At 37.7% G+C, this 27,742-nt stretch overlaps 3 protein-coding genes across 4 annotated transcripts in view; 1 reads left to right on the top strand and 2 right to left on the bottom strand.

The window, feature by feature from the left end:
• LOC107742025 (kinetochore protein Nuf2-like) overlaps nt 1-9,559 on the bottom strand; it is a 26,379-nt gene extending 16,820 nt beyond the window's left edge. The window contains exons 1-8 of the mRNA XM_016554873.1: nt 9,463-9,559; nt 9,262-9,359; nt 8,975-9,048; nt 8,793-8,886; nt 8,517-8,579; nt 4,866-5,003; nt 3,705-3,845; nt 3,438-3,613 (exon numbers count right to left, since the gene is read on the bottom strand). Coding sequence (XP_016410359.1) covers nt 3,438-3,613; nt 3,705-3,845; nt 4,866-5,003; nt 8,517-8,579; nt 8,793-8,886; nt 8,975-9,048; nt 9,262-9,294 — 719 coding nt within the window. The 5' untranslated portion in view covers nt 9,295-9,359; nt 9,463-9,559. The remainder of the gene's footprint in view (nt 1-3,437; nt 3,614-3,704; nt 3,846-4,865; nt 5,004-8,516; nt 8,580-8,792; nt 8,887-8,974; nt 9,049-9,261; nt 9,360-9,462) is intronic.
• Nucleotides 9,560-9,998: 439 nt separating this feature from the next.
• Nucleotides 9,999-15,339, top strand: LOC107742026 (ras-related protein Rab-43-like). Of its 2 annotated transcripts, none has more exons than XM_016554874.1 (3): nt 9,999-10,382; nt 13,653-13,836; nt 14,940-15,339. In XM_016554874.1, exons 1-3 carry the CDS (start codon nt 10,194-10,196, stop codon nt 15,191-15,193), a joined length of 627 nt encoding a protein of 208 aa, XP_016410360.1. In that variant the 5' UTR covers nt 9,999-10,193; the 3' UTR covers nt 15,194-15,339. The 2 variants fall into 2 exon arrangements, with proteins under 2 accessions (XP_016410360.1, XP_016410361.1); XM_016554875.1 differs by having other exon boundaries at nt 13,659-13,836.
• Nucleotides 15,340-21,907: 6,568 nt separating this feature from the next.
• Nucleotides 21,908-27,588, bottom strand: LOC107742029 (pre-mRNA-splicing factor ISY1 homolog). The gene is made up of 5 exons (XM_016554877.1): nt 27,146-27,588; nt 26,814-26,971; nt 24,947-25,288; nt 24,785-24,896; nt 21,908-22,415 (listed from the first exon to the last, which is right to left on the bottom strand). The coding sequence occupies exons 3-5, from the start codon at nt 25,085-25,087 to the stop codon at nt 22,306-22,308; spliced, it is 363 nt and encodes a 120-aa protein (XP_016410363.1). The 5' UTR covers nt 25,088-25,288; nt 26,814-26,971; nt 27,146-27,588; the 3' UTR covers nt 21,908-22,305.
• Nucleotides 27,589-27,742: the final 154 nt, after the last annotated feature.

A 27,742-nucleotide genomic window follows, 5' to 3' on the forward strand; every position in this document is an offset into this window, starting at 1 on the left:
AGCAAATACGCATTTATATAATTTAAACAAATCTTTGAATGAATAATGAACATTTCACAAACCTTGCAGACTTAGTCGCATCCAGTTGAGATCTTGTGAAGGATGCATGTGACCTGCGTGACGGTCGGTCCGTGTGAATTGAATGCGGACAGGAGGAGAGTTCAGCTTCACTGGAGACGCGCGATCGACAAACTTTACATTCGTGATTTCAAATTATGCTGCGCTTTGTGCATTTGCCCACTGCCATATTCATGTCATTATCACTGTGTGCTGTATGTAAAATCAGTGCACACAAACTTCCCAGAATACTGAGTGCCCTGTTGGTTACAGTGTTTACTTCCTTTTCAATTAGATTTTTATTAAATATTTATTTGTGAAAAATGCTTTGTCTTCTAAAGTATAAGTATGTTTATTTTACACAATTATTTTTAATCCATTTTCAAATGATTTCAAATTTCTTAAATATTAATTAAAATAAATAAAATTATATCGGCTTTATATCGGCCACCCTGCTTTCCAAGATATCGGCAGTCCCAAAAAAAACAATATCGGTCGACCACTACTTATAAGTCTGCGATCCGCCGTAAAGCAAGAAGACGCGTCACGCGCTCAGGACAGTTCGGACATTGCGTGAATCAGAGGTAAAAAACGATATAAATACAGTTCAGTTTCTTGCACAGACCGATCGTTTCGTGTCTTTACACATCAATGTATCGTCAGCCCTGGGGGTAAGCAGATAAACATCACATTTTCATTTTTGGGTGAACTATCCCTTTAAGACCTACTGTAATGCATGGATCTAATATAATGTTACACATCAGATTTTTCCCCAACCATTAACTAAACGTTCATGTAAGACATAACGGATTATGTTTGTGAGAATCTCGCCAAGACATATTTCGCAGTAAAGTACTTTGTAGGGAGATCGCTCACTCTCGGAGAGGCGCATTATTTGCACGCACTTTGAAAATGTAAGTCAGCGTGATAGTTTTGTTTTCATCAGCATGGGTTTGAAAATTATATTTCACGGGTTTGGACTCATGTCATCGAGAACTCGATATGAATATTCACAAAGCTGGAATGCTGTGCTTTGCAACAATAAACCTACAACTTAAGCAGCAGCAGTCGTCCAGAAGTGAGCAGAGAAAGAGATCCTCCTCTCAGAAAACGCACAAATAAAGATCATTTTAGAGGTTTAATTACTATTTGGAACTTTGGGATCGCTAGAAGAGGGCTTAATGAACTCAGTTTTGTGAAAACCTCAAATTCGATCAAAACTGACATTTTTCATTTGTTTTGCCTGTAGCTCAAAATTAGACCGTGCACATTCACACTCATTCTGCCAGCACATGTTTAGGAGACATTCAAAGATTTGTTGAATGACGCATTTATATAGCACGTTGTGTATTGCTGTACACCCAAAGCGCTTTACAATCATGTGTGTGTGTGTGTGTGTGTGTGTGTGGGGGGGTCTCTCCTCAATCACCACCAGTGTGCAGCATCCACCTGGATGAAGCGACGGCAGCCACAGTACAGCGGCACCAGTGCGCTCACCACACACCAGCTACAGGTGGAGAGGAGAGAGAGTCATAGAGCCAATCCAGTGGATGGGGATTATTAGGAGGCCAGTGGCAGCAATCTGGCCAGGACACCAGGGTTACACACCTACTCTTTACGAGAAGTGCCATGGGATTTTTAATGACCACAGAGAGCCAGGACCTGTTTAATGTCTCATCTGAAAGACGGTGCTCTTTGACAGTATAGTGTCCCCGTCCCTATACTGGGGCGTTAGGACCCACACAGACCACAGGGTGAGCGCCCCCTGCTGGCCTCACTAACACCTCTTCCAGCAGCAACCTAGTTTCCCCAGGAGGTCTCCCATCCAGCTACTGACCAGCTCAACCCTTCTTAGCTTCAGTGGGCAATAGGGCTGCACGATATATCGAAATTATCAAAATATCGCAATATGCATATCGCAAGGGCGTGCGATATCTGAATTATTTTAATAGGCCACTTAAATCAAAACGTTGGAAAAGGTCAAAGTTTTAGGTTCAACGCATATAGCAGAGAATTGCTTGACGTTAAAAAGAGTTAAGTGCAGTAAGTTGCAGAAAACAACTCTTTGCCGTCTCGTCTTGCTGTCTGACTCACACCTGAAGCGCGCACCTCGCGCAGAGTCTCTTCAGTTCTGCCGCACACCTGCAAAGCGCGCGCACACACACACACACACACACACACACGTTTCAGACGGCGCGCGAACACCGAGTTGATTCGTCTTTTGCATCTCCTCTGCAGCCCTAGCTCATAGCATGTGCTCTTCAATTGCATGCACAAATACGGCGGAGCACGCAGTAGCCTCTGACTGTTCACTTGCCTTTAATCATGTTTGAACTTTCTCAGACTATAGTTTTTGCTGTGGTATATGAAGAAGTACTTAAAGTGTGTGGAAAGCAAAGTTACAATGATATAAAATTAGTGTCATTAATTTTTTTTGTTTGTATGTTCACACTGATATTAAAATGACATTTTCTGATTTGTGACATTACTTTTTATGTACTGCTAAAACACTGCTGGTCACTTTCTGAAGTTGTAGTGATTCTTTCTTTTCCAAGAAAGAAATGTGAAACAAATTAGTTATATAATTTTAATTTTTAAATATTTTAAAATATAATTGAAATTGATTTTACACACTTTAAGCAATATTGTATCGCATATCGCATATCACATTTTTCTTTAGTGGGCGACCAGTCTTGGGCTGCAGGGCGATATGGCTGTGGCACATATGTTTAAATGATATTAATATGTATTTGCTAAATGCTAAATGACAGTAAGCGAGAAAGTATTATAATGATTGCTTTTCTATTACTAATAATATAAAAGCAACTTTTTTGTATACCTTTTAGTTTCTTTTGTTTAACAGTTCTGTCTGATTATTAGACAGACTTCTATCCGTATTAGAACGGTTAATGGAGACCGTAAACAATGAAGAGGGAGAAGGTGAGCTCTGTGTGCACAGGCACTGCCATTTTCTGCACTGTTAAAATAAAAGTCCAGCTTTGAACACATTTGAAAAATGCCACATGTCAGCAGATATACATCACTAATGAAGACGCCAATGTTTGACACCAAAGGTGTATATAATCCATTGCGTCTTTTACGCAGGGAACAAAAAGAAGGGTCTGCTGTGACCCTAATCTTTAGCTATTAGTATAATAATTAGAACAAATAATTCTGCAAAAGTATAATTTCCAAAAATAACAATGACAATTTCTTCTGCACAAATTAAAACACATTTGACTAGAGGGCACTGAATGTCTTCTTAAAGCAAAATGACAGGTTTTTAACTTGCCAGCTAAACTTAATCATTTTATTTATGCCATTTATAACAGGTATCAAATGAATTAAAAGCATCATAGGAAAAAAAAAAAGTTACTTACCCATAAATATTTCTGACTTGCTGGTCTTTCACCTCTCTTTTCTTCTGTCGACGGATCTGTTGTTTAGCCTCCTTGTCAAGTTTCAGGGCAAGTGCCCTCTTCAGCTGGCCTTCTTCATTGCTCAGGCTCTTCAGCTCTTTCTGCAGGGTTTCATTCAGGGCTGCTAAGCTCCGGGCCTGTACAATAAACATGCATAAAGGTTGTTTTTAAGCCTTTAATACTTCTACACAGAAGCGTATTATGCTGCTGCGTGTATCTGAGCATCACCTCCTCTTTTTGCTGGTAGGTCTTGCACATGTTGCTCTGTAAGTCCTGCAGCTGTTTGAGGAAGACCTGGATTTCTGCCTCCAACTGATTTACACACTGCACCAACATCTGCATTTCCACCAGCCTTTCATCAAGCAGCTCCTGTCTCAGACACACAGCGAAACAGAAACAGAAATCAAACCGGATAACATCGATAACCAGTGCGAGAACAACAGGGCTTTACCAACACATGTCCATGACATATGAGACCGTATTCATGACCTAATGATCCATTCTTTTAGTTAGAATAAAAATCTGTTCAAATTTATCACAGCATGCGTTAACTGAAATAAATGACTACTAATGCTAATGCTATTTCTTTACTAAATAAGCACAAGCTGCAGCGGTGCCAGACGTGACTCAAGCAGAGATCCCATCACCACATCAGCGGATAGTCATTTATCTAACCAATATTATCAGGAACTGAATGTTGTTTTGGAAACGGTTTCAGACTAACAGTAGTATTCAGATACAAAAATTAAATAAACTGTAAATTAAAAACAGATTAAAGTTACAAAAGTTATTTAATCAAGAGCAGCGAGTGATTTGTCTGATTAACATTAACGCTTTATTAGGCTGCGGTCACTGATACTCGTGCGCTTTCTTTCTCAACCGTTTACATTCACTTAACACAAAACCGAGTGTTCACCAGGATATATAATATGTTTACCAATAATGTCCAGGACAGACATTCTGACGTCATTTTGTTTGTAATCAGCTGCAAGCTATGAAATATATCTCTGTATGATCTCACAGTCAGTGTGGACTCATCTAACCTACAATGCAATATTGAACAAATGTACGCAGGAATTTCCCTAATTTTAACTCTAACGTTGCGGGAAGGAGTAAAACTATGCAAACTATGCGATATATGCGCAACCACGTACCGAAATTCAGGACCTGATTAAAACATAATACTATTATACAGAGATTTGTGAAATTAATTTCTATGACTTTCCCAAAACTTATCCAGGTTAAAACTACATGACTTTGACAGGTTTTGCACGACCGTATGAACCCTGGAACAAAGATCTGTTGACTTAATGGCAGCGAAAAAAAAAACACTTGCTTGTTGTAAGCAAACGTTTCACATTACATAAAGAGCACGCTAATTATACATACTTTTGACATCCTAATGTTCTTCACGTTCTCTTTCATCCTTTCCATCTCATTTCTTAGTTCTTCGGGTGACTCCACAATTTGAGACTTGAGATTGACCATCTCATGCTTCAGTGTGGACAAACCCACATACCTTTGAGTCTGTAGGGGAATTTAAAAAAATAACTTTTCCCTTTATGTTTCAATCACAAAACAAGGAAAAACAACAAATAATAAGATAAGATTTCATTGAGTTTTTGATGTGCATTCAACACTGTTCATCCAGAAGCTCAACCAAACTGGCTTAACATGCAGGAACCTCATTGGCTCTTGTGTGTCAAGCACACATTCATTTACCGCATTTGATGAGTGTTGATCAATGTTTATTGATGAATAAATGAAAGGAAAAAGTCAAACATGTTAGCAGGGCTCTCAACCCTGCTCCTGGAGAAGCACCATCCTGCACACTGCAGCTCCATCACACCTGTAGTCATCTAGATCCCCTCCACGAGCTGCGGTTCAGGTGTGTTTGATCAGGGTCAGAGCTGAAATCTGCAGGACCGTAGCTCTACAGGAACAGGGTTGGAGACCACTGGATTATATGGACCAATTCATATCAATTACATTTACGATGTCTTCGTAAGGTCTGGTGGCGTGCAGTTTCAGAGGATGGACAAAAACAAGAACATTAAAAATATCTTATTTGATGAATGAAAAAACATGAATGTAAATGTGCGGCGGCGTCCAGCAGAGTATGTGAGCGGAGTGAAGCGTCAACGGTTTCCCCAAGCATTTAATAATCGCTCCGCTCCTCGCTCACTGATCTCAGAAACAACGCTCCGCGGCTAAAGTCTTTCAGTATGTTTGAAATATCACAGTTCTGTTCATAACATATCAAAAAATAAAATAAATACAATAACAAGAGTTTCAAAGTGGCTTATTGGAACGCTAGTGTGCACACTTTTTTTCCTACCACATGACAAGCTAATAACATGGTTGTCAGCTTTAATAAGTATAATTGCTGCTTTTTGCGGTGCAAATGTTGTTTGTGATGAAATTAACAGTATGTTTTCGTCAGTTGTTTTAGCTACGTATCGATGCATTTCTTACAGATTTCTGCTCGTTCGAAATCGGATACAGATGTAGTAAGATTACATTTGTTTGAATGCATTATTGAGAGAGCGACTGAGTGTTATAGTACTTGTTTAAATCATGCTTTCAGCTGAAAATATTCAGTATCTAGAAGGAACAAACAAATTCCTTGAGAACTATAACTTCCCAGATATTATTGCTGGCGGGCCAGGGGAAAAAATATCAATCTTATTTTTGAGCTCTGTGAAGCCTGATAGTGAAACTGAAAGAAAGAATACAAAAGCTACTTACTGGGGTTGATCAAGTCATTCAGCCAAAAATCAAATACATGACAAAACGGTAAGAACTCGCACCTAAAAGAAATATAAATGTGGAGAAACTCAGCGCTGAGGAATACATGCAGACCTTCCACAACATCTCATCATACTCAGTTTTCAGGGACTCTGAATAAAATATTTCAGTCGATATTAGAGTTAAACTCTTACATGCGTATGTAAACGCTCATGATTGGTGTAAGCCACTCATAAAGAACTTGGTGCTGGACGTTTTCAGACAAGGGCATCTGTGGGAATATGGGTGAATAATTCAGAATTCAGCTCTGATGTGAAAAAGCAACACTGAGGTAAATAAGCACAGACACTCACCACATAATGGCACTCAGGTTTGAAACGAAAGAGCTGCAAAACCCTGATGAAGACTCTTTGAACGGATTCTGCCTGCAAATGAAATGCATTATTTTAATGTCTGGCATTTTATACTAATTCAATAACCTTTCCGGTTGCTGTGTTTACCGGATAAAGTGTTATTTGTAAAGCTTCCTTGTCTAGGACAGTGGAAACCCTGAATAGTTCGTCCAGACGCGCATGTGTAGCGGAGTATACTTCACCTTCGGGCTCGGAGTAATGTCGCTCTTGCTGAAATGCTTAGCCTCTGGTCCAGTCAGAACCTCGGTTCGGTAGAACTGCACAATGGCATCCACCTTGTACACCGGGAAAGTGCTCCCAGCCATGTCTGCTGCCCAAAGATTAAGTAACTTACATTAATAACTCTATCTACTCTATCTAACTCTATTAATAACTCTATCTACATGCGCGTCAGACAGACACTGTTTACAAACGCGTCGACATTACGATTACGAACATTTGTACATTATAAAGCTCTACAGGGAATTCAAAGATACAGAATTATATTACCATCTTTTGCACATTGTTGGTCCGACATTACTGATAATGTCTACAAATAATACCGAACTATTGTACTAACCAAGTTTACGCTTGAGACCCTCGCCGTCAACTGAAGCTAATTTAAACCGTTGGCGCCTCTGTCGTCACTTCCGCCGCACGTTCCCTACGTCACGAATCGTCGCAAAAGCAAAGCGTGTGGCTCCCTCTACTGGACAGTTTATGCGTAGCTATGAGTAGTTTTATTTCAAATATAAATTAAAAATTATAATTACTGGGATAAATTATGTCGTCATCCTTATTAATTGAAATAAATTAAAACGTCATTAAAAGATGCACATATCGTTAGTAGCCTACAAGCTTATTGATCATGTTCAGTAATGCGCCTTTTTCTTGAAGAGTTTTTCCAGAACAAATAGAATACAGAAGGATGAGGGACGTTTGGTTCACCTCCGCTCTTAAGAGTCCAATAACAAACCCTAAATACTATTAGATAATTATGCAATGAGATACGGTGTTCGCATCATTGTAATGTCAGCCCTGAGCTGTTTGGGGTTCATATGCAGTGTGAAAATACATCTGGAGAAGCCAGTCTTCAACTGTGCATGGGAGATTTAAAGCTAAAGCTTGTAGCCTATACCCATTTATATTATTCGCTGACTCAGATTGTTTCTGTAAACACATTTTATGAGCAGCCTAATCAATGCAGAAATCCAAATAATTCCAAAGGGATCAAAAACTTTTATTGCAACGGTAATTAAAAAATATATTTATAAGATTATGTATTTATAATAATATGTATTTATAGTAATAATAATAATAATAATAACATTTTATTTCAAAAAGCAGAGTTGCACTTTATTTTAAGGCGTTCTTGTCACAGTGTAATTATACATTTAAGGACCGAGTAATATTAATTAGCTACATGCACTTACTATATGGTTAAGGATAGGATTGGGGTTTGCCTCAGGGTTACTTGCATATAATTATGCATAATTTATTGTTATTATAATAGTAAGTACATGTAACGTGTAACAAATCATGTTTTTCATTGTGCATTCCAATGATATTATTGCTGGCGGGCCAGGTCTGGCGGCCTGTTGCTGACCCCTGCTGTAAAGAAGTCATTTTACTGCATGATTTCAAGCTAAATGCTTAAGTGATTTGAAATGTATTGATATGATTAGGTTCAGCGTCTTAGAATTGCGACAAATGAACAGAAGTTCTATTCCATGTTAAAAATAATTTTAGTGTGGATTTGGCAGACAGCGGTCTCACTCAGACGTACCTCACAACACAGAAGAAACGATCTGTCACTGCTCTGGTTACATCACGTCATTAACCCTCATGCAACAGCTGTGAATACAATCTGATCCATTTAAATTTATGATCCTATACATACCAGTTTCTGTGACATCTCAGCAATTTCAGTCTTGCACTGTGCAACCGTTTCATTCACTGCGTTCTAAAGAGAGAACATACAGACTCAAACACAAAGAAGACAAGGGGGGGGAAGCATGCAAGATAAGCCCTGCGAAACACTGGGCCATGGGACAGCTTTAATGCATCATGTCAGTAGTGAACTTGGTCAAAACGCTAAGATCCAGAGGTCATTTATGCAACAAAACAGTATGCACACAATCAGGTACACGTATATGTAAAACCCCTGCCAGCTCACCACATCCTGGTACTGGTGCTGCATGCTAGCTTTCAGCTCTGCCACAGCGGCGTCCAGCTCTTTATCCTCGGCTTGCTGCTCCGGCGGTATGGTACTGTCAAGGAAACGTTTGTCTTGTTCAGAATTAAGCATCATTTTTAATAAAACAGACATATTTAAAGAGAGAGAAAAAACACACTTACGTTAGTTTCTCACTCTTTTTCTCAGCTTCCTTTATTTCTCTTGTGTATGCCTTGACTCTGTCCTTATAAGACCGCTGCTTAACAAAAAAACAAAGTCAGCAAAACAATGTTATGGCCTTGATTTAATGTGAATCGTCACAGCACAGTATTTGCAGAGTAAAAACGTACAGGTTCAACAGCCTACACCCAAGAAAGAACATATTAACGGAAAAATGAAATCTGCACATCAAATGTTTTGAGCTGACTAAATCGTGGACATCAGATAAATATTAAAAACAGCATCTTACAAAACTTTGCTGGTCGTCAGCAATAATTTCCATCCTCTGCTTTTTGAAGTGCAGGTAATTTTGGATTGCACTCAGTATAATGATTGTTCGCTTGCTCTCTGTCAGAAGGGTGAAAAATAATTCAGCTCTGCATCACTGGTCAACATTAAATCAGCATTAAACTTGGAAAAAAACCTGAAATAATTTAAATAAAATGCTTACAATTACTGTTTTATGTTGGCTTGAATATATTCCCCATTAATATTTTTGGGTGACCTATTCCATTAAGTTGACAGGACTGCAAGAGTGCTTAATAAGACATACTGTGTTTTGTAACTTGTATTAAACAAATAGTAAGTACATGTAACGTGTAACAAATCATGTTTTTCATTGTGCATTCCAATTAATCTCAATCAAACTGCAGTTGAGTTATTTTGATTAGGTTAAAAATAACAACAACAAAAAATACAGCTAACTAACACAATAAAACATGATAACATAATAAAAAAAACATGATTTTTGAACATATTTATCTGTTTTTGCAAACAAACTCTTCATATATATATAAAAGATTATGCATCTTTGATGGGTTGCATAAATAGTACAGTAACTACAGTCGCTTTTTCAAGCAGACCACCGATGCTTGGGTAGTTTTGAAATGCCTTGCCGCGTGGCAACGTGCGCGAAAACAAAGTCCGTGATTGGCTGACTGCACCCTGACGTCAGAGTTCCGTCCTCGGCGTCACTCTTTCGTTTCTTATAATGTGACGGTTAATCGGTTATAGTTTTTCGGTGGTAAAAGCAGAAAGTGTTAGAAATGTGAGAGCGCAGCGTGTTTGTTTGCCAGGGTAAAGCAGTGAGGCGCGGCTCTGAGACGCCTAACAGCGCTCTACCGCGTCGCGTCGCGTCGCGTCTCCAGAACTACAGTTTACAGGAGAGCTCGCACTGCAGCGATGTTACTGCTGGACTCCGAGGACAGCTACGATTTAGTCTTCAAAATAGTTCTTGTCGGAGATGTCGGTGTCGGCAAAACCTGCGTGGTGCAGCGTTTCAAGACCGGCGTATTCCTCGAAAAACAAGGGAACACGATCGGTGTGGATTTTACCATGAAGACCCTGGAGATACACGGGAAGAGAGTTAAGGTTAGCACTGCTAGACCACACTCATTACTGTCGTGTTTTAGGGTTATTAGTCTGATATCGAAAAGTCGACAGTTTACCCATAAAATGAAGTCTTATACTGTGGTGACCACATTTGTTCCAAAAAATGGCCTTACTGTAACGTTGGTTATTGTTATTACTGTACGTCTTGTCACATTTATTTGGGGTTTCCTGCAAATCGCCATTTTATTATTATGAATATTATTTTTAACTGAGAGGTGACTAACACATCACAGTTGTACACAGACCTGTAATAATAATAGTTGTCTTGACTTTAATGTTTTATAGGAGGTAAGACCGTCACTTCTGACGTGGACTAATAAAAGTGAAAATGCTGTGAAGTTTGTTGTTGGCTTTAGGGCTTAAAGGGGTCATATGATGCGATTTCAATTGTTCCTTTCTCTTTGGAGTGTTACAAGCTCTTGGTGCATAAAGAAGATCTGTAAAGTTGCAAAGACTAAAGTCTCAAATCCAAAGAGATATTCTTTATAAAAGTTCAGAGTCAGCCACGCCTACCTAAAACGGCTCGTTCTAACACGCCCCCACATACCTACATCACTATGTGGGAAGATTTGCATAACGCCGCCCAAATGTTCACGCAAAGAAAGAAGGCGTAACTTTTATTCTCGCTGTAGTATTGTTGCTGCCGCCATGTCGTGGAGACGCTGTGTTTTTCGTTGTGAAAGCGAAACTAATTTGTTTGGTCTTCCAAAAGAGGACACGACTAGAAATCAGTGGTTAAGTGGTATTTACAACACTGTTCCAGAACACTTCAACACAAATATTCAGATGTGTGCAGCACATTTTATGGAGGACTGTTTCCTGATCCTGGGAGAGTAGACTACAATGCCGGCTGTTCTGACTCACAGACAGTAAGTACATTTTTATATTTAAAGGATTTGCCACTGACAATTCAAACTAGGGTTGTGACGGTGAGGAAATTTTCCCACCGGTTAATCGACGTGTGACAACACCAATAATACCGGTATCACCGCGGGGGCGGGGCGTTTCCTCGCTTTCCTTCGCTTTTAAATAGCTTGTAAAAGCGGCGTGCGGTAAAACGGTATCGATATTTATCGACGGTACACCTTCATCGATAACGATATAAAAAATGTTCGATATAGCGCACGATATAGGCACGTACTATGAGTGACGCAGACCGCACACACAAACACGAACACATGCTGAAATGAGTGCGTAAAGAATGAATATTAGTCGAATTTAAAATAAACATTTGCATTTGAATGCAAAAATGGTACAATCCAATGTTAGGAGTGCGTCAGGGAGCGTCATCAGTGGCGCGCGAGACGCGGTGATGATGTAAGTGACGTTGTTGCATTTTAATGTTTTGTTAGTCTAGCCCACGAGACGCGCCGCTGCTGCGTTATTCATTCAAAATATTAGAGAAATATAGAAGCTCAATGCGGAGAAGATCTTGATTAGGTTAAAACTGAAACCAAGCCATTCACACGGAACACATATTCAGTGCATTTTCTGAAGGACAAATATGACTGCTGCACTCGCGTCTCACACAAGAGATGTAGGCATGCAAAGTTAAAACAGTTTAAACATTTAGAAAACATGTCACAAATTTGTGGAAGTTTATTCCTTTTTACTGCGTCTCATATGTTTTTAAATGCAATCTGTGTGATCGGCGATTTGGCTCTTTGTATTAGGCTAAGCAATGCATAAACACATGATGCTGTTTTGTTCATAATTGTTTATGCAATTTACAAAATTATATTTGATTTATATGAGTTCTTTTCGACGTAATGCACGTTTTTATAGACAGTTACTTCCTTAAGTTGACAGTTTAATGTGCTGCATTATTTTGCTCATTGCGCCCTCCTGTGGCCTCGGGAGACAAGACAAACGTTTAATCTATTTAATCTGCATATAAAACATTAGAAATGAGATATTTGTTTAATTTTTATTTTGTTTTTGACTGTTAAAACAAAAAAATATTTGTTGTTTGTCTCAATAAATTGAGTTCATTTAAAAATACAGTGGTTAAATGTAAACATTTTTTTTCTATTGCTCTTTGTTTTAAAAAAGGTTATAAAAAATGTCAATAATTATCGATACCGAACGATATGTCACATTATATCGTTGATACATTTTTTAGCTTTATCGCCCAGCCCTACTTAAACCGCATAAACACATTTCATTACACAAAATAATGCTCTTTTTAGCAACGTCATATGACCCCTTTAAAGTTGGCACACTGGACGCTTATGCAATAGCCAAGGTGTTTGTCAAGCTGTAAACAAAGCCTAGATCAAACTGTCTGTCGAGTCCGCTGAGTCTAATGTGCTTTTATTTATCTTCTGTAATAACCCTTTTGCAACATTCATAAGCATAAACAAAAACACAGATACTCGGTTGTGCTGGATTGGTTTAGTAAAATCTTGTGTTTTCTCTCGGTATTTTCTGTCCTGGGTTGTAATTGTTGTGTCATGTCATGTTTTTGTACCGCTTGAGCTTGAAAAAGCCACTTTATTTTGCACATTACACATTAGTTTTTCATAGATAATGCATACAAAACTGACAGTCATGTTATATGAATGGAAAAATGCAAAACGATGAATAACTATTTAAGATTCTGCACTATTTCTTGGTCATTAATCAAGTAAGAAAAGTTGTGCTGTTGATCAGGCTAAAGGCCCAAATATGACTATGAAAATTGGTGCAAACAAGATTTTCGACAGACGCAGTTTTGCTTTGTTTATTGTATTGTTATTGTTACTCATCCTTCTCCGCTTCTGATGGCTGGAGAAAAAGACCAGGTGAATCTGTTTTGAATGTGAGTTTTTCTTTTCATTCAGAAATGTTTATTCAACATTTCCTTTTGCACTTAGTGTGAAAGCGCCTTAAAGTTCACCCAAAAATTAAAATTAAACTTCATCCTCATGTTGTTCCAAACCCAGTTTAGCACACAAACAGCTTAAAGTCATATAAATATGCAACAGCAGACATATTCATGTAGTGATGAGTTATACATGACCAATTCTGTGATCTGCTAACTGGAGATTTAATGAGTGAATCACTGGGGTTTTAGCTTGTGTGTATCCGGATGTTACTAATAGTGAATGCAACAACATGTGTGTAGGATAAATACACTGTATCAAACTTCACCACAATTACATAATCGCTAAAGACACCTAATGTAGAGTGGCTGCAGTATTTATAAGTGTGATAGTACAGTACAATAGAAAAGGCAATAGAGGTACAGGTAAATATGCAGTGGTGTAGTTACAGATTTGGGATACAGCCGGACAGGAGCGGTTTCGCACGATCACACAGAGTTACTACCGCAGCGCCAACGGAGCCATCATCACTTACGACATCACGAAGAGAGCCTCCTTCATGTCTGTGCCCAGGTGGATGGAGGACGTGAAGAAATATGGAGGATCCAACATCGTCCCGCTGTTAATCGGTGAGTGCAGAGCTGAGGAGTGAGTGTGTCTGGCATTCCCGTGGTTTCCTTTATGAATCGTAATTGCTTTAAAGAAATAGATCACCCTAAAACTGTTTTCACCCTCAGGTAGAGCTGCATGATTAATTGTGACCCTGCAGCACAAAAGCAGTGTTAAGTCGCTGGGGTATATTTGTAGCAATAGCCAACAATACATTGTATGGGTCAAAATTATAGATTTCTCTTTTATGCAAAAAATCATTAGGATATTAAGTAAAGATCATGTTCCATGAAGATATTTTGTAAATTTCCTACCATAAATATATCAAAACTTAATTTTTGATTAGTAATATGCATTGATAAGAACTTCATTTGAACAACTTTAAAGATGATTTTCTCAATATTTAGATTTTTTTGCACCCTCAGATTCCAGATTTTCAGATAGTTGTATCAGCTAAATATTGTCCGATCCTAACAAACCATACATCACATTTCAAAACATTGACCCTTATGACTGGTTTTGTGCTCCAGGGTCACAATAGTTAAAAGATCACGATCTGACACAGAGACAGAGAGCTAGCCTGTTTTCAGCGGCACACTGTTATTTCTGTCTTACAGTCGTTCATATCATCACAGAAACGCTGGGGTGAAAGTTGATGTCTACGGTAGCGATCAAAATAGAGCAAATCCTCATTTGAAAGTAACTGGAGCTTCAAATAACCTTTGTGTGATTGCATTGTTTTGTCACTAGATGGAGAAAAGTGACTGTTAAAAAATGTATTTGTCATTGAATCATTCATTCAAACCACTTTTTCATGATTTTACCATAAAACAATGATGTATTAAATATATTAAAATGTTTAACAATTCATTCTAATTAGTTAAGCACTTTTAAATAGACTGCAGCAATAATATTTTGTTCAGTTCAGAATCGTGCAACTCTGCTAGAGTTTGTTTCTTCCTCACCTGATGAACAATCTGATGAAGAAACAAACTCCTCTACGTCTCGGATGGCCTGAGAGTGAGAACATTTTCAGCAAAATGTCATTTTTGTGTGAACTATTCCTTTAAATAACTGTTTCAGCAAGGTCTCCTGATTAAAGCGGTTTAGTTTTGCATCCCAGGTAATAAATCAGACCTGCCGGACTTGCGTGAAGTTCCGGTTGAGGATGCTCAGAGCATGGCTCAGCAGCTGGATTGTGTTTGCGCCATCGAGACTTCAGCCAAGGACTCCAGCAATGTGGAAGAGGCATTCAGCCAGATGACCAGTGAGCTCATCCTGAGACACGGCGGGCCCATGTTCACTGAGACCGTGACCGACAGCTTTAAACTCAACAGCAAGGATGTGAGCAGTGAGGGCTGGGGATGTGAGTGTTGATGAGCAATAAAAAGCTCGCTCAGTCGCTGTATAGATTGAGTACTGTCAGGAGGAGATCTTACTAGGAGTAAAACACTCTCAAAACAGTCAGACGTACCTGTGAAGACATTGGGCATGATTGCCAAGAACAAAATTGTCACACATTTTTAAAAAAATCATAAGCAGACAAAATTATTTTCTAAAAGTCTAGGCTTGAAAGAACAAATAAGACGTTGTCGTAAACAGTAAGAAGTTTCCAGTTCTGTCTGTCCACACTGAACGCAAAACTACTGTGACGTGACACAATGGCAGCCAGTCAGATCGTGTTTGATGCTTAATGTGCGGTTATGGTTATGTGTAGCCAGACTTTGGACCAGTGAGACTTCACAATGGGCAGGGCTTCCTGAGATAACCAAGCAAGCTGCTGATCAGATGCCCTGTCGCTCGTCAGACCGGCTGCAGGCTTGCACACGTGTGTGTGACGTGTTTATATGCCAGCAGAGGTTTTGTGCTGCATGCTTTGGTTGACTGTATCCAGCATACATACCATATTTAATTGATGCAAATGAAGACGAGGCTGTGAGGGATAGACATATTTTGTCATCGGTGTGATCGACAGCCAGTTATTGCTGTATTCCAGTTGTGGTAGATGTGTTGTTTAGCCAGACTAAGGTGCACTGCCACTGGCTCAATCTTCCTAACAGTTATGTAACTGATCTTTGGTAACTGGCTCAGCAATATTTCTACTTTTTTATAGCTACTCATGATTTGAAGAGCAGAGGCCGCGTGATTGTGTGAAAATGTTGAAATGGACTTGCACCAGAACACAGAGAACAAATCACTTCTGTTGCACGGAATGGAGTTTCTGTAGAGGTTATAGGGTTTGTGGCTTTCCCTTTCGTCCGTAGTGACCAGAAATCTCTCATTCTGATTTTACTGGCCTGAATTCCCAGCATTGTATCAGGAGCCGTCATCCTAAGACATTTTGCCAATGTTTTTAATGCGTTTTTAAGATTTAAAGAAAAAAATATATTTAAAAATGCAACATTTTTCAGAATGCATTTAATAATCCAGGTAGCAACATCACTTGTAAATATGTGCTATTTTGTGTAAATGTATGTTTTTTATAAACTGGACAATTTAAAAAAATGCAGACTGTTCTTGCAACCCGTTTGAACTGAAATGTTATTGTAGATGTCACATGGGCATTGATATTTTATACTTTGCATTCATTTATATATACCACAAAGCCTCGTTTAATTACAATAAGAGCATAATAAACTAGCTTTTTAAACTTGCATAACAGCATTTTTCTGAAAATATTGTGCCGTGTTTAATTTGTGACAGCATTGCACTGATGAATTAGGAAGTAACATCAATTGCATGAATAACCAGAGCTGTATTTGTATTAGCCTGCAATATCTTCTTCAGGTTCAGAGCTCAGATCGGTACTTTTTATTTATCTTTTAAATCAAGAAAAAAATGTAGGTCTTTCAAATCGAGGTCTAAATGTAGTATATGGTTTAAGAATGTCAAGTGTTTAGTTTCACAAATGTGTATTTTTGGAAAATGAATTTCTTTGGTTATACAGAATTTGAGTGAAAAACAACAGTATGTGAAAAGTCAGGTGTACTTGAAGGTAAATCATATTGCAAGAGGATTCTTCAGAGAATTTACAGTGCCTTTTAATATTGTAGTTTGCTTTTAATGTCACTGTGTTATTACTATGCATTTTGTTGTTTTTTGGTCAATCGGTTAAAAGTTTTGAGAAACATGATCAATCTGTATTTGGTGATAAATTATATAATTTTATCAATAAAACTATCACAGCATAACCTGTATGTGTCACACTTTTTTTGAAATGCTTAATTCCTTCAGCAGATATGAATGTATTAATTGGTCACGTGTAGAAAACTCAAAATTATTAACCCAGGTATATGCAGAGTATACATTTGAGGAGGTTAAAGTTTATGTACTCTTCCTCGAGCTAGCGGTTGTAGAGGTTGGCACCATAAATACCAGTCATCAGGTTGTCCCTAATTACATTGAGAAGATTTAACAACAGATGTCTTGAATTCCTAACAAAAAATGTCCTACCATGTCCATGACACATTTAGCATTGTTTTGTTTTCTAGCATGGGTTCAGTGTGATGAGTTGAGTTGTGTTGGACATGTATTATTTTTATTCATACATTTATTTATTCAGTTGTTCAAAATTGCATAAGGAGAATGATGTTTGCGAGAGTAAGATAACAGGCGTGACACTGGAAAAGAGACGGGCTCAGCACAGCACAGCTGTTTCCGACATACTGTTGCTTTATGAGTTACTTCACTTGTCATGTTTATAGTGGTTATATAGTTTTGATGTCATGATGAGTTTTACAACGGTGGAAAAAGGTGAAGGGAGGAGTAGGCCGTTCATTTCAACAGTTATAAGCCAGAACATGATAAAACACTGAATCCCTGACATTTTCAAGCGACAGCTGAGAACTCATCTCTTTCAACACTACTTGACTTCATCTTAAGAAAAAAAACGTTGCTTTCTCTTTCTTAATCTCCCTGTCTAGCTTGTATTAATCTGAACAATGCCTGAAACTTTGTATTGCAAACACTCCCTGCATTATTTGCCTCTTTATGATGAATCGCTTATTGTATTCCTCAACTGTAAGTCGCTTTGGATAAAAGCGTCTGCTAAATGAATAAATGTAAATGTAAAAAGAACCATTACTTTCTTAGTGTAAAGAACACTTTAATAATCTAAAGAACCTTTTTTCCACTAAAAGGTTCTGTGGATGTTAAAGGTTCTTCATGGAACCATCAATGCCAATAAAGAACATTTATTTTTAAGCATCCTTTATGGATATGATGTAGCAAGCAAACACAATAATACTGCCACAAAACGTCAATATGTGTTAGACAGGTGTTTTGTTGCGGAGACTTGTATCTATAAAGGAACTGATTAACCCTGTGCTTATAGAAATATTCACTGGTGTGAAGTCTGACAGCTAGCCCTGGTGTCCTCTGATCATTCACCTTGCTGAAAGTGCCTCTGCCATCCACATGAGGTCCATGTTACAGGCCGAGAGCGGCAGATGAGACCGTGCGGGCTTTCGTAGGCATTGCTCAGATAGCCGTTGGTCAGAAGAACGTCAGTGACGAGCTGTAAGTTTGTTTCCCATCGAATGGGCTCCTCAAACAGAACTACAGCTAGAGGCACAGGACAAAAGAAGAGGATTTAAGTCATGTCATTTAGGATAACACCTTTTCTGGTGTGCGTGTACATTTGATCAGACAGATTAGTGAATCATTCAGACCAGTTTCATGAAAATCTTCTTCTTCTCTATTGTCATGAATATCTGAGAGAAACAGCTTCTAGAATGAAGAAAAAATGGTCTTTGTGGGAATTGACTGGACTGATTAACTTGACTTGTTTAAAATTACGAGGATGTGTGAATTTTGGTAGCACTATATTTAACAGTCCTGTTCCTCATGTACATACTATGTACTTATTAAAGTAATTACAATAACTAGGTACTAACCCTGAACCTACCACCACTAAACCAAACCTAACTCACGTAGTTAGTTACCTTATATTACCCAAACTTTCTTAGGTACACTGTAAAAAAAAATCCGTAAAATTTACGGTAAAAAACCGGCAGCTGTTGTTGCCGGAATTTTACCGTAAAAAATACGGTAGCAACGTTTTAGGTTTTACGGTTTTAACTTAAATTTACAGTTAAATACCGTAATTTCATTTGATATAATGTTAATATACCAACCTATTGAAGTACTGAAATCTGTTTTGTACCTTTGTAATACACTGATAACCACCAAATGCAGGTGGTGATGAGAAAGTCACATGATGAAACAAAGCCCATCACAAGCAGCTTTTATATAATAACATATATAGAAGGTGCACAGTGTCATTCACACAAACACTAAACACTCAACACTACTTGACTTCATCTTAAGAAAAAAAACGTTGCTTTCTCTTTCTTAATCTCCCTGTCTAGCTTGTATTAATCTGAACAATGCCTGAAACTTTGTATTGCAAACACTCCCTGCATTATTTGCCTCTTTATGATGAATCGCTTATTGTATTCCTCAACTGTAAGTCGCTTTGGATAAAAGCGTCTGCTAAATGAATAAATGTAAATGTAAAAAGAACCATTACTTTCTTAGTGTAAAGAACACTTTAATAATCTAAAGAACCTTTTTTCCACTAAAAGGTTCTGTGGATGTTAAAGGTTCTTCATGGAACCATCAATGCCAATAAAGAACATTTATTTTTAAGCATCCTTTATGGATATGATGTAGCAAGCAAACACAATAATACTGCCACAAAACGTCAATATGTGTTAGACAGGTGTTTTGTTGCGGAGACTTGTATCTATAAAGGAACTGATTAACCCTGTGCTTATAGAAATATTCACTGGTGTGAAGTCTGACAGCTAGCCCTGGTGTCCTCTGATCATTCACCTTGCTGAAAGTGCCTCTGCCATCCACATGAGGTCCATGTTACAGGCCGAGAGCGGCAGATGAGACCGTGCGGGCTTTCGTAGGCATTGCTCAGATAGCCGTTGGTCAGAAGAACGTCAGTGACGAGCTGTAAGTTTGTTTCCCATCGAATGGGCTCCTCAAACAGAACTACAGCTAGAGGCACAGGACAAAAGAAGAGGATTTAAGTCATGTCATTTAGGATAACACCTTTTCTGGTGTGCGTGTACATTTGATCAGACAGATTAGTGAATCATTCAGACCAGTTTCATGAAAATCTTCTTCTTCTCTATTGTCATGAATATCTGAGAGAAACAGCTTCTAGAATGAAGAAAAAATGGTCTTTGTGGGAATTGACTGGACTGATTAACTTGACTTGTTTAAAATTACGAGGATGTGTGAATTTTGGTAGCACTATATTTAACAGTCCTGTTCCTCATGTACATACTATGTACTTATTAAAGTAATTATTACCGTTAAATTCACGGTCATTTTTTACAGTGTAGGTACACTGCAAGTACACATACTGTAAAATAAAGTGCAATAAAAAAAAAAAAGAAGATGTGCATGGATTGAGGTCCATGTCATTTAGGATAACACCTTTTCTGGTGTGCGTGTACATTTGATCAGACAGATTAGTGAATCATTCAGACCAGTTTCATGAAAATCTTCTTCTTCTCTATTGTCATGAATATCTGAGAGAAACGGCTTCTTGAATGAAGAAAAAATGGTCTTTGTGGGAATTGACTGGACTGATTAACTTGACTTGTTTAAAATTACGAGGATGTGTGAATTTTGGTAGCACTATATTTAACAGTCCTGTTCCTCATGTACATACTATGTACTTATTAAAGTAATTACAATAACTAGGTACTAACCCTGAACCTACCACCACTAAACCAAACCTAACTCACGTAGTTAGTTACCTTATATTACCCAAACTTTCTTAGGTACACTGTAAAAAAAAATCCGTAAAATTTACGGTAAAAAACCGGCAGCTGTTGTTGCCGGAATTTTCCTTATATTACCCAAACTTTCTTAGGTAGGTACACTGCAAGTACACATACTGTAAAATAAAGTGCAAAAAAAAAAAAAAAGATGTGCATGGATTGATCAATCATTAAAAAACAGCAATTTTGCATAAAAATAATCTTGAGAAATAATCATGAGATCTTGATTTGATGGTGAAGAGGAACACATGGTTACAGTACAGCCGTGTAACTATCCCCTTATCTTCAGAAATATCTCAGCTTGGGCTCTGGGGAGGTTCAGCACAGGAGCAGACTGAAACAACGAGGAAAGGATCGGATTTCTCTCATATCTGCTATTATATGTCATCTGTCCGAACAACAACTGATTCCTTCACAGAACCACAGGTTTGAGGATATAAATTAGTGGAAATATAAAATATAAAACAGCTCATTAGTGGAGTCTGCAAGACCTGAAGTGGGTGTGTCAGATACAGGGAGACAAACAAATCATGCAGTGCTGATTTAAAGTAAGTCTGATTTTGTGGTGGCTGTGCTTCAAAGGGGCCATCGGATGCCCATTTTCCACAAGTTGGTATGATTCTTTAGGGTATTCTTGAAATGGTCTCAGTGGTCATGTAAAACAACACCCTTTTTACCTTGTCAAAAACAGCTCTGTTCACAGCGACTGGTTTCGGTGCATTTCTCTTTACATGCTAATGAGCTCTGCTGACCCCGCCCCTCTCTTCTGTGGAAGAGCAAACGCGATTCGCAAATAATCATAATAAATAAATATATAAATAAAAAGCTACGGGTGTCCCGTGTTCGAATCCCGACTCAAGGACCTTTCCCGATCCCGCCCCCCCAATTTTGCATCCAATGTCTCCTTTAAAATTAAAATATTATAATCTTAATTCAAGTGATGAAGGATTTCGAAAGTCTGACAGTTATCAGTGTTGAGCACATACTGTAAGTTTAACCCTGCCTGCTTTACATGTTTGAAAATGATTAACAGTTGAAAACATTAGAAATTTAGAAAAGTAATCAAAAAGTAATCAAATGTAATCAGTTACATTACTTTAATAAAGTAATTGAAAAGTTACACTACTTATTACATTTTAAGTAGGGTAACTTGTAATCTGTAACATTACATTTCCAAAGTAACCTAAGTAACCTTGGGAACATAGTATACAAAATATTTACAGATTTTTGTACAGCAGTTCTCACAGGTGGAACAGGTGGAACAAGAACAGAAGTTCGTTTTTCCCATTTTCACAAGCCAATTTGCAAACAAAAAACAGCTCATACTTAAATGCAATACACAATCTGACATGATCAGCATAACAATATTGTCTTTTAACGTCAACGGTGTGGTCCAAATGACAGACTTTGTGTGAGCTCATATGACAGCTTAACAATGAAATGTTAACTGTACAGATAATAAGCATCATACTGACCATGTCAAGTTAAGCTGGACACATATTTTCAGCTTTTGTGTGCCTGGTTTATTTATGCATTTCCAACCACTCTGTGTCTTATCCAGCCCATGCGATCAAATAATGCCAGAGCAGTTCTCATCTTGTGCTCAGCTCTGGCCTCAGTGTTCAGATTCACGGCTGTGTAAGACTGTACACACAACAATGGGATATGAATCCATCTCTGATCCCACTATAAGCCAAGCAAAGCTGTGGCCTCCTCACTCTGTGCCATCAAACTCTCACTGGTGTACTTCTGCAGCCGCTCCATCTTCTTCCGTCTCACCAGGGCTGCCTCGACCTGTGAGACACAACAACATCGTTTCAACATTTCTAGTGATTAAAGGTTGCCATTTATTAAACTTAAATTTGGTCATTTTAGATTTGTGAAGAGTGCAGCTCTTATTCACACAGCTGCAGTGAAAAGTTTACTCAAGTTATATTATCAAAAAATACATTACATTTTTACGATGCACAAATCATACGGACTATTTTTATGATGCTGTTTACAGATGTGGTGGCTATAAACTGCTGTAGTGTTGTAAAGATGGATCTGTGTAAAGGGTTTTTCATGGAAATCATATGGGTTTGGAAGCACATGAGGGTAAATAATGCTAATGGGCATTTTTCAAAAACATTGTATTTGAACATTAGCGCATAAATGATGTTTCACAAGAAAGAAAGAAAAGTTATTTTTTAATAATCGTGTTGTCATCATTTCTGAACATAAGCTTATGATTAGGCATTATACACAACAATGTTCTACAACAAGGTTCAGTTATATCCTAAAGTTTTCTTTTAGTTGAAAACGTGTTAACAAAAAATATATATAAATAAAGAACAAAAAGCATTCAAGCGTTGCAAACGGGAAAAAATGCCAATTACAGAACAGAACATACATAAAAGCTATACATATAAAAGGTGTTTATATTGTGTCCCATGTTGAGAAGATCAATGATATCAGATACTCGAGTGAGTTTGTTCCTCAGACTGATAATAATAAGAATGCACGCCGACAGAGATAACGGTGTGCTAAGTGTCTTGCAGTGCTTTGTGTTTTCTGTATTACATTTCCAAAGTAACCTTCCCAACACTGGGAACATAGTATACAAAATATTTACAGATTTTTGTACAGCAGTTCTCACAGGTGGAACAAATGAAGGATGAACAGAAGTTCGTTTTTCCCATTTTCACAAGCCAATTTGCAAACAAAAAACAGCTCATACTTAAATGCAATACACAATCTGACATGATCAGCATAACAATATTGTCTTTTAACGTCAACGGTGTGGTCCAAATGACAGACTTTGTGTGAGCTCATATGACAGCTTAACAATGAAATGTTAACTGTACAGATAATAAGCATCATACTGACCATGTCAAGTTAAGCTGGACACATATTTTCAGCTTTTGTGTGCCTGGTTTATTTATGCATTTCCAACCACTCTGTGTCTTATCCAGCCCATGCGATCAAATAATGCCAGAGCAGTTCTCATCTTGTGCTCAGCTCTGGCCTCAGTGTTCAGATTCACGGCTGTGTAAGACTGTACACACAACAATGGGATATGAATCCATCTCTGATCCCACTATAAGCCAAGCAAAGCTGTGGCCTCCTCACTCTGTGCCATCAAACTCTCACTGGTGTACTTCTGCAGCCGCTCCATCTTCTTCCGTCTCACCAGGGCTGCCTCGACCTGTGAGACACAACAACATCGTTTCAACATTTCTAGTGATTAAAGGTTGCCATTTATTAAACTTAAATTTGGTCATTTTAGATTTGTGAAGAGTGCAGCTCTTATTCACACAGCTGCAGTGAAAAGTTTACTCAAGTTATATTATCAAAAAATACATTACATTTTTACGATGCACAAATCATACGGACTATTTTTATGATGCTGTTTACAGATGTGGTGGCTATAAACTGCTGTAGTGTTGTAAAGATGGATCTGTGTAAAGGGTTTTTCATGGAAATCATATGGGTTTGGAAGCACATGAGGGTAAATAATGCTAATGGGCATTTTTCAAAAACATTGTATTTGAACATTAGCGCATAAATGATGTTTCACAAGAAAGAAAGAAAAGTTATTTTTTAATAATCGTGTTGTCATCATTTCTGAACATAAGCTTATGATTAGGCATTATACACAACAATGTTCTACAACAAGGTTCAGTTATATCCTAAAGTTTTCTTTTAGTTGAAAACGTGTTAACAAAAAATATATATAAATAAAGAACAAAAAGCATTCAAGCGTTGCAAACGGGAAAAAATGCCAATTACAGAACAGAACATACATAAAAGCTATACATATAAAAGGTGTTTATATTGTGTCCCATGTTGAGAAGATCAATGATATCAGATACTCGAGTGAGTTTGTTCCTCAGACTGATAATAATAAGAATGCACGCCGACAGAGATAACGGTGTGCTAAGTGTCTTGCAGTGCTTTGTGTTTTCTGTTCTTAAACCACTCGAGGAAACGTAAAGGAAGCCTATGTCTCAAGCAACACGTAGTAAAATTCTTCTAATAATAATTAGGATGATTATTTGACTATTTGTGCACACCCCTAATCTCTGGATGATGATTTTTTTCTCTTTAGGCTACCTCAACCAAAGTGTTTTTTATTATTATTTACTCATTTGTGTGCGTGTGTGGTTAACATGATCTGAACAAACCTTCTGCGAGGGAACAGGAACATGAGCGACGAACGACTGAGAACCATCTTCTCCCTCCATCTGTTCTCTTGTTTCGTCATCAGACTGCTCAAAACAGATCACGAAACGAGACTAATGAAAGGAAATCAAACAAACAGAGCGCCACGCATTGACATGTTTACCTCTTCATCTCTAATAGTGTAAATATATTCCTCCTCCTCCACGCCTCCACCAGCAGCTACTCCAGCCTCTCGGCCTGCTTTCCACTTCTCTCCAGCCTCTGCGGTGTACTGCCAAAAACACAAGCCCGGGTTAAACCTCATACATTACACGCAACTCGGAGGAAGCGCTACCAGCAAGCTCTCATATGACCTAAATCTACAGTTGCAGGAAACATACCCCACACACAACACACTAGCTCCTAAAGCAGAAGGAGTTTGAGGGCTCAGTGAATGCAGGAGATGTGAAGTCAGCTTCTCATGAGCCTAGCTTCAGCTCGAACTCAAGTACCGCGAGCCATCGATCTTCAACAGATGTGTGCAATTATTCATCATAAACTGGACAATCAACACAAACAATATGAATAAAAACAAACTTCCCTCTCAGTTTATTGACATGTTTGTAAAGATGCAGTCCTCTGGCGTTCACATGAACATTTCTATGAATCACTTGAGCTTAGATGACAGTTAAATGATTTCACTGTTATTACATGTATCATGTGTGTTTGATTTATGAATCAGCATCTCATGTTCCATTCACTGATAGATGAGTCCTAGTCTATGACAATTTCTGTATGCGAGAGAAACACTAGAGCTTGTTAATAAAAACCATAAAACAAAATGAATCTGTTATGTTGCAATGAACATTAGACTCTTACTCTATTTGTCCCATGCTAGGAACTTTTTTTTTGGACTATTAAATTGGATAATTAATTACATAATAAATTACATAACTGCATATGTTAACTTTGACAGCCCTGATACACAAAAAAAGAAAAGAAAATTCTCTCAAAAACATTTAAAAAGTCTTGATTTTATTCCAAACGATTGACTGGTTTAAGGCTGCATTTATTGACTGAAAAATACAGTAAAAGCAGTACTATTCTGAAATATCATTACAATTTAAAATAATAGTTTAGTTTTTTTATGTGAATATCTAAAATGTGTAATTTATTTAGTCAAGGCTGAATTTTCTGTCACATGATCCTTCAGAAATAATTTCCTGCTCATTATAATCCATGTTGAAAACAGTTTTTACTGCTTCTTAATTTGGTAGAAACTGTGATACATTTGATTTTTCATGACGCTTTGATGAATAGCATTTATTTGAAACATTATAAATGTCTTTAGGGTCACTTTTGATCAATTTAAATTTTTTTATACATTCCCTAAACTTTTGAATGACAATGCATCACAGTTTCCACAGAAATATTGTGCAGCACGACTGTTTTCAACATTGATAATAATCAGAAATGTTTCTTGAGCAGCAGATCAGCATATTATTATGATTTCTGAAGATCATGTGACACTGAAGACTGCAGTAATGATGCTGAAAATACAGCTGCGCATCACAGAAATAAATTACAGTTTAACAGATATTCACATAGAAAACAGCTGTTTTAGATTGATAACAACATTTTATGATATTACTGTTTAACAGTATTTTTGCAGTCTTATAAATGCAGTCTTGGTGAGCAGAAGACACTTCTTTCAAAACATAAAAAAAATCTTCATTATTCAAAACTGTTCACAGGTAATGTGTATTTATTCCATATTCTGCTACCCGTTTTTACTCATTTTGTTCTCTAGTATTTTCATACGACTCATTTTAGCTCAAAATTGCATATACTGCATGTTACTCTGAGCAAGAGAAGTAAAGAACTAATCTACCTCACCCTGCAGACGTCACACTGCTGTAGTTAAGTATTGTTGGCTTTTTTCTGCTAAATTACGTTGGATAATATTGTCTGCTAAATGAAGAAATGTATACGAGTTCTCGTTTTAGGCTGAAGGACTTCTTTAAATGAGAAAACAAAAGCCCTTGCATTACCAGCTTCAATAAACAGAATCACAGGTGTTTGGTTTGTTGCTCATACTCCTGTTCCAGCGGTACTAAAGCGCCGCCGTCTTCGTCTCTATAGCCGTAATAGCCCGCATCGATGTCCTTCATCAGCTCAGCTGGTGTTTTTCTGGCCGCTGGTACAGCTGCTGTGGAAGAATCAAGCAGATCATGTCAGGCAGACGCTCAGTTAAACACCAGAGAAAACTGCTCATCCCACATACTGACAGCAATAACTCATCACTAGATTCTTTTATTAACCCAGAAATCTCTTTAACCCCTCACACAAAGCTCTAATATTAAGAGAAGCCAGCATATCTTACGCTCTCTCTCGAACAGCTCTCGGACTCCTGCTAAGTCTTTTGCGGCACCAAAATACTTGTATCCTCTGTTTCCCGGGACCTCTTTACCCTCACGGTCCAACATCTTCAGCCCCACGCTCTATTAAACACTAAGCTGACACATAGAACCACGAATCATTAACATACTTGTGTTTCTGAATAAATAAAGCTGGATGGATGTCATAAAATCACAAGTCAGTGTTGATTTAAAAGGTTAGAAGCTATAGCTTACATGAATTAAAATCACAAACATGACACTAGTTAATTAAATCATTTAATATACACAGATTTATCCAGTAATATGTAATTTTTCAAACGGATTATAAAAACTTAAATACTAGGTGCTCTAAAAGATCTTCTGCTTTAGACCATCTATCAACATTAAATCCACAAATAAAATCTTAAGGTTTCAACTGCATCTGTCTGAGAGAAAACACAGTTATTTTACAGTTATTTTCAGGGCTTTCAATGTACTCTCATTGAGAAAATAGCTTTAATAATGTGTGCTACTTCTAACAAATACGTTTTTATTCAAAACTAACCAAAATAATGTGTTTATGATTCCCGCACAGGACAGAC

This window comes from Sinocyclocheilus rhinocerous, unplaced genomic scaffold (genome assembly GCF_001515625.1).
Source record: "Sinocyclocheilus rhinocerous isolate Xijiao unplaced genomic scaffold, SAMN03320098_v1.1 scaffold2090, whole genome shotgun sequence".
In the NCBI taxonomy this organism is placed as follows: Eukaryota; Metazoa; Chordata; class Actinopteri; order Cypriniformes; family Cyprinidae; genus Sinocyclocheilus; species Sinocyclocheilus rhinocerous.